Source organism: Carettochelys insculpta, chromosome 21 (assembly GCF_033958435.1).
Source record: "Carettochelys insculpta isolate YL-2023 chromosome 21, ASM3395843v1, whole genome shotgun sequence".
NCBI lineage: Eukaryota > Metazoa > Chordata > Testudines > Carettochelyidae > Carettochelys > Carettochelys insculpta.
Genome location: NC_134157.1, coordinates 21,010,722 through 21,023,206, shown reverse-complemented (window position 1 = coordinate 21,023,206; position 12,485 = coordinate 21,010,722). Strand labels below are relative to the sequence as shown.

Genomic DNA, 12,485 nt, shown 5'->3' with positions numbered 1-12,485 from the left:
CCAGAGGCAGGCTCAGGCCAAGAGACACTCACCTAAGCAGCTCCCAGCCAGCAGCACTCTCGGGCAGGCTGCCAGGCTTGCTAGCAACCCTAGGCCACGCCACAGGCTCTCTGCACTGCCGGGGAGTCGTCCCATGCTGCCCCTCCCCCAGCAAAATCTCTCCACTCCTATGGGCCAGAAACCAGCCAGTGGGAGCAGAGAGATTTTGCTGGGGGGAGAAGGGGTACAGTGCAAAAGCCCTCTCCTGCTCTGCTCCCACAGCACAGAGCCACGGGGAGCAGCTAGCCAGTTTGAGCGGTGCTGCTCTGTGCACAGGGAGAGGCCCAACTGAAAGGCTCGCCGGGCTGCATCTGGCCTGAAGGCCGTGTCTTGCCCACCAGCCACCGGAAACTGGCAAAACTGACACATGGAGGAGACATCAAGGGCTCCATTTCCACAAGGCGCTCAGTATCAATGGGGGCTAAGGGAGCCCAGCACCCCTGATCCTCAAAGCAGCATCCACCTGCTTGCCATCAGCACCACACATCCCGAAGCCCACAGCTGAGCCTCCACCACTTCTGTTCCCAGACAGGCCGGCCGGCCCGCCAACCTTTACGCCAATGCAGCGTGCAAATGCCCCAAGTTGCAATGAATGTCATGAATGAAGCATCCGAAAGTGCAGCAAATCCCAAACCCAAGCCCAAGCCTTTGCATTCAGCGGCTCCCATGTACATTGAGCCCTTGGAGACTCCAGCAGAAGGATGGAGATGTCAGGGATGAACAATCAGCTGTAAAATATGAAAAGCTTACGACATCAAAAGCTACAGCAGCAGGCTCAAAAGTAATCATCCCATTACCACTAAACTAAAGCACTAATTACTATTCCCAGTGGCAGGAGTGGACTGACTGCTAATGCTCCTCTTCTGGTTAATGAAGGAAGGCGAGGCAGAATAAAATTTCTCCTCTCTGGCATCTGCTAAAATCCAGGCAGCCATAAAAGCTATGCATGTAATGAAGCCATTTGTATTAACCAAAGTAACATTCCCAGAGCTGAGATGAAACAGAAGTTACATGACCGTGTACTGAGTAACGCAGAAGGCAAATGCCACACCTCTCTCTAGCAAGAGTTTATTTACCTGTGATGCTGTTCTACACGTCATATGGACTCTGGAACACAAGTTAGTTTTGATAGCCAAGTCACCACATCTCATACCAACCATCCCACTGGGTAAAGACTGGAATTACGGCTCTGGAATCGCACAGCAGATGTTTAATTGCCCACAAGGAGATTTGAACCTGGGTCCTCTGGACCTCAGTGCAGGAGCCTCTATGGTTTCAGCTAAAAGCCAACTGGCTCTCAGCTAAGGCTGTAAAGGAGACTCATTTGTTCTCTGTGTAAGTGGACTAGGTGCCACTACATGGGGTAGTCAATCACACCGAGGTGTGTGGGTCACAGATGCACTCCATTTGAAGAAGAGAGATGAGAAACAGAGCTTCATTTCCACCAACTGGGAATAAGTGGTAAGATTTCTCCTACGTCATCATCAAGATAAAACCCAGAGGGACACAGCATCTTTGCAGATCACACACTCCATGTTTTGATCTCTAGATAGGGTCACACAATGGTCTGGTTGGGTGTTCAGTCTGTGAGTCCATGTCCATCTTTGGTGAGTTCATCCCACCACAGAAGCTTTTGGAACCCAAATGATCACTGATCATGCTGCAGCATTCCTTGTTAAACATGTCCTCCCTAATAATGCCCATTAAAAAAAAAAAAAGAAGAGAAAAGCTCCTGAAATCAAACCAATGTTTGGCTACAAACATCCTAAGGCAACACCTGCACTATCAGAGAAGATCGACCTGCTCAGGGTTGATCTTCCAGGGTTTGATTTCACACAAGCGTGAAATGATGCTCTCAGGGGTCAAAGTCGACCCCTGGGTTCCTCACAAGAGGTGAGGAATAAGCATGGTTGAGGGGAGAAATGCTCCCATTGACTTTTTCCATGTAGACAGACATGGAAGTCAACCACAGATAAGTCGATTTTAGCTACACAATTGGCGAATCCAGGGAGGTGGCTTTGCAAGTACAGTTTGTCCTCGACATATGTGGCTCCAATATACATTGTTACGCACTTATACCATTGAAACTTTAAGAAACACAATGTAAAAATTCCTTGCACTTAAGTCATTACATCTTTTAGCAAATGGACAATTAGCATACCCTCCCAGAAGCCTCTGCAACTCCCGTCTTTCTTCTTTATTGATCTGGCGTTGTGTGTGGCTGGTGCTTTGCGCGTACGTCAATGATTTTATATCAAATTATTGTATAGCCTTTGCATCTGTGCAATGACTAGTTCAAACTGATGTTCTAGTGATAGTGCAGACAGTGCGTAAGGACAGGCAAAGGGAAGCACAGTTTCTGCTCAAGAGTTCCACTCCCAGGGCCCAGTCCCCCTTCACCTGACCTTACTGTGACACTGGAAAGATAAGCTACATTTACTGCACCCAACCACAGGTGCTACAAATGAAGGGTTAGGGCTGCTGCTGGGGTAGAAGCAGTAAGACCAGCAACAGAATGTTGGGTTTGCTTCCAAGAATACAGATATTACAAGAATGAAAGAGAAACACAGCAAATGGATCAGCAAAACCCTTTTTGAATTTCCTCAGGACTTTCTGATGAGGCCTCTGCAGAGCTGGAGGCAAAGCCAATGTGCGAAACACCCAAAGTCTAAAACTTATTTAGAAGTCCAGCATCAGCACTGACAAAATGAGGCTCTATTCCAAACCAGAGACCAACTCAGCCAGTTGAGAACAGTCTCCCCCACCTCCTCAAAGAGCGTAGGTGGGGATGGTGGCGACTGATCTTGCTTCAGATTTTAAATTCATTGTGTTTACATTGCAAACCAGGAAGTGTCACTGCAGGAAGCGTAGACATATTCAAGTGACCTTTCATCTGCCTCTTAGGATTTGGGGTACACACCTGAGTGACCTGCCCCACTCTGCTTCCATAGCTTTGCTGATATTATTCCTCCAGCTGAGTTCAGTCTAGCAAGATCAGACCTAGCTCAGACACTTCTACAGGTGATGCAAATCAAACCTTGCTTTGTGAATGGACTTTTTTTTAATGAGTTGGATTTGTCAAGGTAGTTTTCAGTTCTAATTCTCTCCTTCAAAGTACTTGCAACTCCTCCCAGTTTAACACCATCTAAACAATTTATAAACATACTCTCCAGTCCACTCTCCTGAATAGTGCTGGACTCAGGATTGGCAACTGTGGGACCCGCTAGAGATGCCCTCCCAATTTCACAGCAAATCACTGTTAACTATTTTGAATAAGGTTGTGCCACCCATTTTATAGTAATTTCCCCAGTTTACTTGTGAGTGTCATCTGGGACTGCATCAAAAGCCTTACTAAAAAGTCAAGGTATTTCACGTCCATGGCTTACCCCACCCCATCATTCACTCGGCCAGGAACCTGTCACATGAAATTAGTCAGGGTTGGCCTGATTTGTTCTTGACAAACCCATGCTGCCCATTCTCTGTACCTCTTACCTGCTAGGTGCTTACAACCAGATTGTTTCCTAGTCTGTTCCAGTATCTTCCCAGATATTGAAGTGAGGATGATTGGTCTATTCACAGGGTCAGCTTTCTTCCCCTTCCTAAAGAGAGGTATTATGTTTGCCCTACCCCTGTCCTCTGGGCCCTCAACTATCCCCCAAGAGTTCTCAAAGATAACTGCTAGGAACCAGTGGGCATTTTGGAAAGTGTAAGGGGTGTGCACCCATTTTTGAAAAAAAAAGCTACAAGAAGTCCTGTGGCACCTTATAGACTAACATTTCTTTTTGGAGCATAAGCTTTCCTGGACAAAGATCCACTTGGGTCTTTGTCACAAAAGCTTATGCACCAAAAAATCTGCTAGCCTATACAGTGCCACAGGACTTCTCGCAGGTTTTTCAGATGCAGGCTAACATGGCAACACCTCTGATAACTGTCCCATTTTTGAGCTTGCTTTTTTAAAATTCTGGCCCTGCATATCTGGACTTACTGTGGCCCCCTTCCCATACAATATGTGGGCTAGTACAACCGGGTCCTATATTGTACATCCGGCCACACAGAGAAAATGCTTGAACATACCATGCAAGTTGGCACTTAGCGTACGTGCCTATTTCACACACACAAATGCCAGGTGCAGCTTTTTTATCTGGGCACAATACACATCCCGCTCTTGAAAATGTGCCTTTCAGTGCTCAGCTCTGGTACATCCACCCCTAGCTCATTCCACCTTAAATTTGCATCTTCTCTGGAGAGCTGTGAAGAGATTTCCCTCGTAAATTATGACTCATGATGGTTCCGCCAAAGACCTTGGTGCCCTCTGCTGATTATGAATCCTGCATTCCCCAGTACACAGGCTCCATTTCATTAACTACAGATGGGGCCAGGATGAAAAGACTTTTAAAAAAAATGGCTTCTCTTCACGGTATCATTAAGGCCTACTTTAAAAACGGTTTATTTTGCTCCCACCGCTGTACCTCCCATTTGTCATCAGAGCATGTTCCTGACCCACGTAATTATCGGCCTTTCCCATTATTCATTCAAACCCCAGCCCTGGAGGCAGATGACCATGCATTCCATTTGGAGAACCTTGGAAGCAGAAGAATCCGTTAGTTTTATGGAGACAAGTTGAGTCATTCAGGGCCAGGGAGAGGAGCAGCTACAAATATACCTGTGCAAATTCTAATGTAAGGGGAAGTGCAGAGCTTAGATCTTCTCTTCACGATAACATCGCTTGTCTGCTCTTCCACAGGGGTCACAAGGAACCAGCCTACAAATCTAACGACAATCCCTAATTTAATTTAGAATTTTAGAAGATTACAGAAAAGGCCTTTACTGCTGCATATTCTAATCATAGCTGCAAGTTGAACCTCTCTCGTCCGGCACCTTTGGGGCCTGATTAGTGCCAGATGAGAGAATTTGCCAGACAACGGCAGGTCAATATTGTCTAGCAGCATTACCAACACTTCTGCTGCTTACCGAGCTCTTAGAAGACGTTTACCAGGAAATAAACAACAGTGCAGGACACTGAGAACCAGGACTGGTGGCTGTAAACAAACTTATGGGACCATGGGAAACTTGGCCACACCTATGACAAGTGGTTGTCCATCTAACTAAAATCATGACAGATTATGGATGCTGCTGGACAAGAGTGTTCTGAATTAGACTGGTTCAAGTTGTACTATAATCTGCACCTTTAGGTAACCAAAGATTTCCATAGACAGCTGCCAGCTCTCATAACTGTGACAGACACACTCTCCTCTTGCCTGAGCCCCAGAGCAGTAACAGAGGTGGTGAAAGACATTTACCGTGACCCGGAATGGTGTTGTGGTGGTAGGCTCCATGCTGGGATTTTTCTCCAGGACCCCGCTGGGCATGCTGCGCCGCTGCCCGGCCCTCTCTGGGGGGGACTCTGCAAAGGGCACAGAAGAGAGAAGACAATTAGAAACATACACCCAAGGCCAGAGCAGCAGAAGGATAGAGGCAGCCCACCTCAGGAGCAGCTTTCTTTCTGGAGAGGCCCTTGCAAATGAGCAGAATTAACAAGCTCATTCTTACCTCTCACCTTTCCTGCAGTCACCAAGGTGCATGTTTAAACAGCAGGACTTTTCTGCTTGTAGTGATTGGCATATCCTACCAGAGAAAAATTGTTCTCCTTGGCTGCTGAAGATAGGACAAGGAGCAATGGGCTTATACAGCAGCAAGGGAGGTTTAGGTTGGACATTAGGAAAAACTTCCTGCCAGGGTAGTTAAACACTGGAATAAATTGCCTAGGAAGGTTGTGGAATCTCCATCACTGGAGCACGTTAGACAGACACCTATCAGGGATGGTCTTGATGGTGCTTGGTCTTGACGTGAAGGCAGGAGACTGGACTCAAGGTCCCTTCCAGTTCTACTGTTTTATGATTCTATAGACCCTTCCATGTCAGGGTATCAATGTACTGCTCGGTGTCAAACACTGGAGCAGCTCCGGAAAGGAGCCAGAAGCATTGTTCCCAGCTGCAGACGGGTAAGAAGGAAAAGCGTAGCAGCAGAGGTTCATGCGCAAGCAGCTTTGCACACCTCAGGGTGAAAGCAGACCCACGCTTGGGGTAAAGCGTAGAACGGAACACCAGGACTCCTGGGTTCCTTCTCCACTTCCTTCACCAACTTGCTTTGTGGCTACACAAAAAGTTACTGGGTCTCAGTAAGCCTCAGTCTCCTGGTAAGTTAATGGGGATAACAAGGGCTGGGGAGAACAGGTGGGGAGCAATGACGCTAAATTCAGGAGCATGTGTAAAGGGCTTGGAGATCGCAGAGGGAAGGCTACAGACTGGGGAACAGGGTTCATTCATATTCAAATGTGCTTGGTCAGTTAAATGCACAATCCATAACCCAGAGCACAGTGTGACGCAGGGAAGTGGCCATGCTATGCAAGCCCCACATGATGAGTAGTTCCTTATATCCCAGTGTCACAACTTTTTATACAGACTCTGTTTGTGCAATAATAATCTGCCCTTCTCTTTAACCTGTGGATCTCCCAGAGCTCTGACAGCCTGGACTGGTGGAGCTTGCAAGATACCATGAGGTATAATTCACTTCAGCTCCAGCTTACCGATCCAGAAAGGCAGTATGTAAGGGGGACCTGCCCAAGTTCACGCAGGCAGGCAACAATAAAGCAGCCAGGGCCCAAAACCCAAGTGTTCAACTCCACTCTCCAGATAATGGACAAAGTGGCCTCCCCACCTTCTGCTCATCTACTCAGACAGGTGTCACACCGCCAGCAGGGCAGAGCCTCCTCTCCAAACCTGCTTCCTGCTACAGCTGTGGGGGTGCTACAGTCACACCTCCAAATGAAGGATGCTCTGGGTACTGAATAGCACAAGAGAGCACAGGCTAAACTGGAAGTTCAGGCTTCCTGTTTTATTAGGGCCTACAATCTCCAGGGCTTTTACTTGTCTATGTCCTTTTGGAACTGGGAGCATCTATTAGCCTAATTGTTTCTTTGCTACTGTTTATTGTTACAGAACCACTTAATGTCCTTCATGGGACTTTGCTAACCAGCACCCTTGGCCTGGAGAAACCCCCATGGTTTTGGTTTCTCCACTTGTGAAAGAGAAGAGGGTCTCGGTGAGCGACTGGGGCATTTATTAAACACAGGAGCCAAGCTGAAACAAAGAGGTTTCAGAATGCTACAGAAAACTTGCCCCAGCTCCCCCTGCCCCACGAGATAGGTTAAAGAAACTAATCTCCATGCTTAACTAAACATTTGTGGGTATTGTTCCAATCCCATCTTTCACAAGCAGTGCCTCTGCTCACCAGTAGGACAACACTGCTGAGACCACCGTTGGGAACGACAGGTAGCTTAAAGAAAAATACTCGCTCAAAGGAAAAAATTACAGCACGTACTGTGCTGGGGGAGGGCTTCGCAAATTAACATGCAAAGAAATTTAGAGCTGGGACAACCTATACTTTTGAATGTCTGAAAACAGTCACCTGGCGTAACTAGTGTAACTTAGAGGTGCTTTGTTTGCCAATTCCCTGCCTTTCGCACACCTGTGATCTGCAATTTGCTGCAATCAAGTCTTGGCAAGGGCTCCGTCTTGGCAAGGATTCTCCTCGTGCTTGTGCCACAGGCTGCCATCAACTGGGCTCTGTGAGAAATAAGTACTGGCTGCAGTTCCAGAGGGTGCTGGCTGAGCCACACGTTCAACTACTGCGTGGAGATGGACTGAGAGCATCCTCCTGAATTGGGTAAAATGCCTGCTCAGCGACATCTCCATCTGCGGCTCCTGAGCTCTGGCCGTGCAACCCGTGCCTCCAGCCAAAATCCCTGAAGCAGCTCATTCGCTGCTCTCAGAACCACTAGCCAAGGCTTCCAGTGAGCTAGCTGCCTCTGCAGAATGCTGCCTCTTGCTTCGCAAGGAAACAATCCAGGGCTTTGGTGTTATCCCCTTTTGCACTAAAGCTTTCACGCGACGCCTTTGATCACACTCCTTTGGGACTGTCATGAAGCCACTTGATTCTAGTGGTTTCCAAAGTGGGTTCAAGCTGACATGGAAACGAAGAGGCTGCTTTGCATTTTTAATGAACAGAACTCTAAACAGGCAGATTAACAATTCTTCTTGTGTACACGGCTGGAGAACAAGAGTAGAGGGACTAAATTAAAAACAGCAGCAAGAAATCCCTTCCCCTCCCCTCTTCCCCAGGCTGCTGCTCTGCTGCAGAGCTCAGAGCTGAAGGCTTCCAGAGCCTGTAACTCAAAGGGGAGACACCATACAAGTGTCCCAACACTTTTAACTTGCACACTGGCAGCTTTTCAGATCTAGCTGCACAACTGTCTCCCTTCTTTATAGTCTCTGAATCTGCTTCATCTCCTGACCACGTGGAGCAGAACTCTTCAGTACAAAGGAAGCAGTTTAGAGGCAGGCCAAGGACACTGCATTTGGGTCTGGGTTAGGGTGAAACAAAGACTCGGGAGTGAGGCTTGAAGCCCACTTGGGACTAGGACTTTGAGCCAGCTTTGTTTGCACCCAAGTCTCCATCATATGCCTAGATTTCAGTGACATACCATCCCAAACCAGAACAGAGACCACTTCCATCTTCTGATCAGAGCCCACAACCAAAACACACAGATGGTTTAGGATTGCACTATTCACCAGCTCATTTCAAAGGGATTCACAGCCAAGTTTCCCATTTTGACTCATCCCAAGCACTTTATTTGTAGCGCAGGAAATGCACAGGGCTGGGCATCCCCCGGATCTCAGCAAAGAGGCTAAATACAGGACAGGAGAGGGAGGGGTTTTCTTGGGAGGAGACAGTCATTCCCAGACAGATTAGGACCCTGTCACTGTCAGAAGAGTACAGAAAAACAAGCCAAGGCTGGGATTTGTAGAGCCTTTCAACTCTGAGGCTCACCGCTGCAGATACAAATTCTGCACCTAGAACACTGCAAATGTACCAGTGAAGGGGCCACAGATCATTTTTGCAGATGTGTACCTGTGCAGGGCTCTATGACTCTTTCCCCTCTCCCGTCCCCAGTGCCAGCCAGCCCAATGCTACTGCTCAGAGAAGAAGTACCTGTTTCTTACCCAACCACAGCATGGTGCTCAACAGGGCTACTGCCTTTTACTATACATGAGCCATTGTCATCAGCACCTGTCCATAGGAAGGTCGACAGACAGACTGCAGGAGACAGAGTCCTTGACTTTTCCTCTCCTCTTGCTACTTGCACTAACGGACCAGCCCTTAGAGACAGGCTGTGTGACTTGAGGGAGGGGAGGAGGGAGGATGCAGTTGTTATTCCTTTCTCTAGGAATGGAGCCTTGGCGCACAAGACAAAGGAGGACCCCTGGGCCCTATTCTCAGCTGTCATGGACTCACAAGGTGACCCGGGACCTTTAAGTACTCCGCTGCTCAGGTTCACCACCTGTGAAATAGGCAAGCGTTAAGCTTATCTCCGATCAGTGTTAGGAGACTTCATTAATGTCTGTAAATCGTTTTTGGCCCAAAGATGAATGATTCTGTGGAAGAGGAGGTGTTATTACAGGCTGCTAACCGGAGTGACATTTACAGAAGTACTTAGTGTTATCAAATGCCACCCGCTCCTCACTAGCTAGGAAGTTTCCATGTAAGTTGGCTATCATCCCTCTGCCCATCAAAATGCTTGGATTATACCTTCATTTGACCATTTATTGGCTCTAGATCCAAGCTGATTTGGGGGCTTAGACACACAGTATCTTGGGACACTGTTTGCTGTCCAAAAGTCGTTAGCATGTTATTAACTTAAACCCTTCAAATCTCACTTTTATGACACGCATGACCTGAGAAATCACTGAAGTAACTGAAGTAACATTCTACAAAGGAGGATTAGACGCGCAGGCAAACGGGCTCTGAAAAGACGATTTCTTAGGTGTAATGGGTAAAGTCACCTTATCAGAGAACTAGGATATGCCAGTGGGCAGACATGGAAAGCAAAGGAAGCGACAACTATTGTGCTCACTTTCCACCAGCCTTCCTTGCATGATGCATAGTAAAAAGAGTCTGGGAAGAGGGTGAAGGAGCAGCACACAGATTTTCTGCACTTGCTCACTGGAAATTAGGGAAGTTCTCTTCAAAACTCGAAGACACTTCTGGAAAGGGATTAAAAAAATTCTGTTGCTTGTCACCGCATTCCATTTCCTCGTAGCTACCGATGGCCTTCCTTCCTTCCTTCTATTGCTTGTTTCCCAGCTCAGACAGGGATAACTAGGCCACGTGACTCATCATCAGTGTCATCATCCCTACTGCATCTTATGAAAAACGTGCTCTCTGTTGTCACTTTGAATTCCTCCTTCCCCCGACTTGCTTCGTCCACCTGTGACATCTTGCCATCAACCTAACCTGCCAACGCTCTGGGTCAGAGCTTGAGACTTGGTTGGGGCTATGTGTCACTGTAACAATGGAGCAATGATAGCAATGGTCATCATTAAGACACATACCTATAGATGAGAAATGCCCAGTTCTCCTGCCTTCTCCATCAACACAAGGCTGTGGTGAGCTTGGCTTTGCAACACTGCCAGGGAAGATAATCCAAAATGAAACTAACTTCCTTGAAGTTTATTTAAAAACAGACTGGAAAACATTTATCCCAGGTTATTAAATATAGATAAACAAAAGTGCCATACACACAGGGAGGCAGATCATTTTATGAGCAGTGGAGGAAGGAACATTTATTGTTGAGCCAAGTTAACTACCCACAGTATTAGGAGGATACTAATTAATAAAAATAATAACAACTCAGCTCTTCATAAACATTAACTTAGAAACCTCAGGCACGTGCCTACTTTTGAAAATTATTTCTAGATGGCAACAAATGGATTTGGTTTGCTCAGCTAATTCCTGGCGTTTGAATGAGCATGTTAAGGAATCCTCCGCCAATTACCCCAATTTTCAGATGGAAAAATATCATAGCGCAGCTAAGCAATCTACCCAAGACTTACAGGAAGGCAGTCGGTTTTGCTGCTGTATCAGCAGCAGCGCAAGGGTCTCTTAGCGCACTCAGAAAAACTGCTTGAAGTATAATCCAAATTACCCAGGTACGCTCAAATCTAACCGGCACATGCAACACATGGCAGCAACGTGCTCATACTGTTCAGCTTTCATTTGACATGTCTTATTTAACAATAGCATCACCTGCTCCTGTAGGCCCAAACTAGTCCAAGAAGAGGTCATCAGAACTGATCTCGCTGTTAGTTGTGAAGTTTACTGACTAGTTCTACATGCTCAAGCATACGATTCTCAGGTCACTTCCCTGAAAGCCTCGTATAAGCTGAACAAGGTTCCAGGAGCTGGAAGAGACAGACCACAAGAACAAAGGAAAAGGGGTTCTATGTGAAGCAGCTGGAATTTCTAACAGACCAGCAGCGATTTCCAGCAAGTTCTCACTTAGATTTTCTGACATGAAACTGTTCCGATGTCAAACAAGAAAGGGAGACTGCACTCCTGTAAAGTTATCAAGAGAATAGCCCCCCTTAACTCACCAAAAGGAGTTTGTGTTGTGTATGCCACAACACACCGAACAAGTCAGGAATAAAAGGAGATGCAGAGAGGATGACTTCATCATCTTCTACAGGAAGAAAGTGAAGTATGACTGGAATGCCAGCTGGAGAGGCACAGCGAGAGGTAGGGAGTGGAGAAAAGTCTTTTCCAGGACTCTAATGCTCAAGCATTTTGAGGAACAGAGACTTTTATTATCCTCTGACCTCCATCAGGTCATTTGGAAATACTGGAAGAACACTGAAGTCCATTAGGAATGGAAACTGACATGGGAAATAAAGCCTATGCCATGCTCACGAAAGAGTTAAGTATCTTCTTGCCCTTTGGGTACGACCAGCCAATGAAAGTTTGTTATGGTCACCTGACACATCATTTGTCCCTTCGGCAGAACATTCCAATACTCCATGACCCGCTTCGGAAATTTAAAGGGGTGGAGTTTCTATGCAATCCAAGGGAACTGGAATTACCTGTCTCCTGTTCATGCTATTTAATTATGCTTGTCTGAATTAATCTCATCACCTTAACGAACTCACATGCTTTCCTTCAACTAATTTCTGCAGCATTTAATTACTTGTTCACCTAACCACAATGGAAAGAGGAGGCAGGACATGGAGAAAGAACTTGATGTACTCGGGAGTGGCTCAGATGACCCTTGGAGAGAAGCTGTCTCTAGCACTAGTATCAGAGGGGTAGCCATGTTAGTCTGATCTGTAACAGCAACGAAGGGTCCTGTGGCACCTTACAGACTAACAGAAAAGTTTTGAGCATGAGCTTTCGTGAGCACAGACTCACTTCATCAGATGCTGGAGAATCCACCAGTTAAAGAAGGGTAGGGAGGTAATTCAGAGAGGCTCCCAGAGAGCTTTAAGCAGCCCCATGACTTCAGATGAGAGGTGTGCTCTCGGAGGCGATAGCTACGCCTTCAATAGCTCAGGGCA

At 46.8% G+C, this 12,485-nt stretch overlaps 1 protein-coding gene across 7 annotated transcripts in view; it reads right to left on the bottom strand.

The window, feature by feature from the left end:
• The window catches only part of DAB2IP (DAB2 interacting protein), a 421,910-nt gene that overhangs the window by 216,609 nt on the left and 192,816 nt on the right, over positions 1 to 12,485 (bottom strand). For all 7 annotated transcript variants that reach the window (XR_012648388.1, XM_075015746.1, XM_075015751.1 and 4 more), the window contains one exon: positions 5,340 to 5,443. Coding sequence is in view for 6 of the 7 variants with exons in the window: in XM_075015744.1 (XP_074871845.1) it covers positions 5,340 to 5,443 (104 nt within the window). In the remaining variant the exon portion in view is untranslated. The remainder of the gene's footprint in view (positions 1 to 5,339; positions 5,444 to 12,485) is intronic.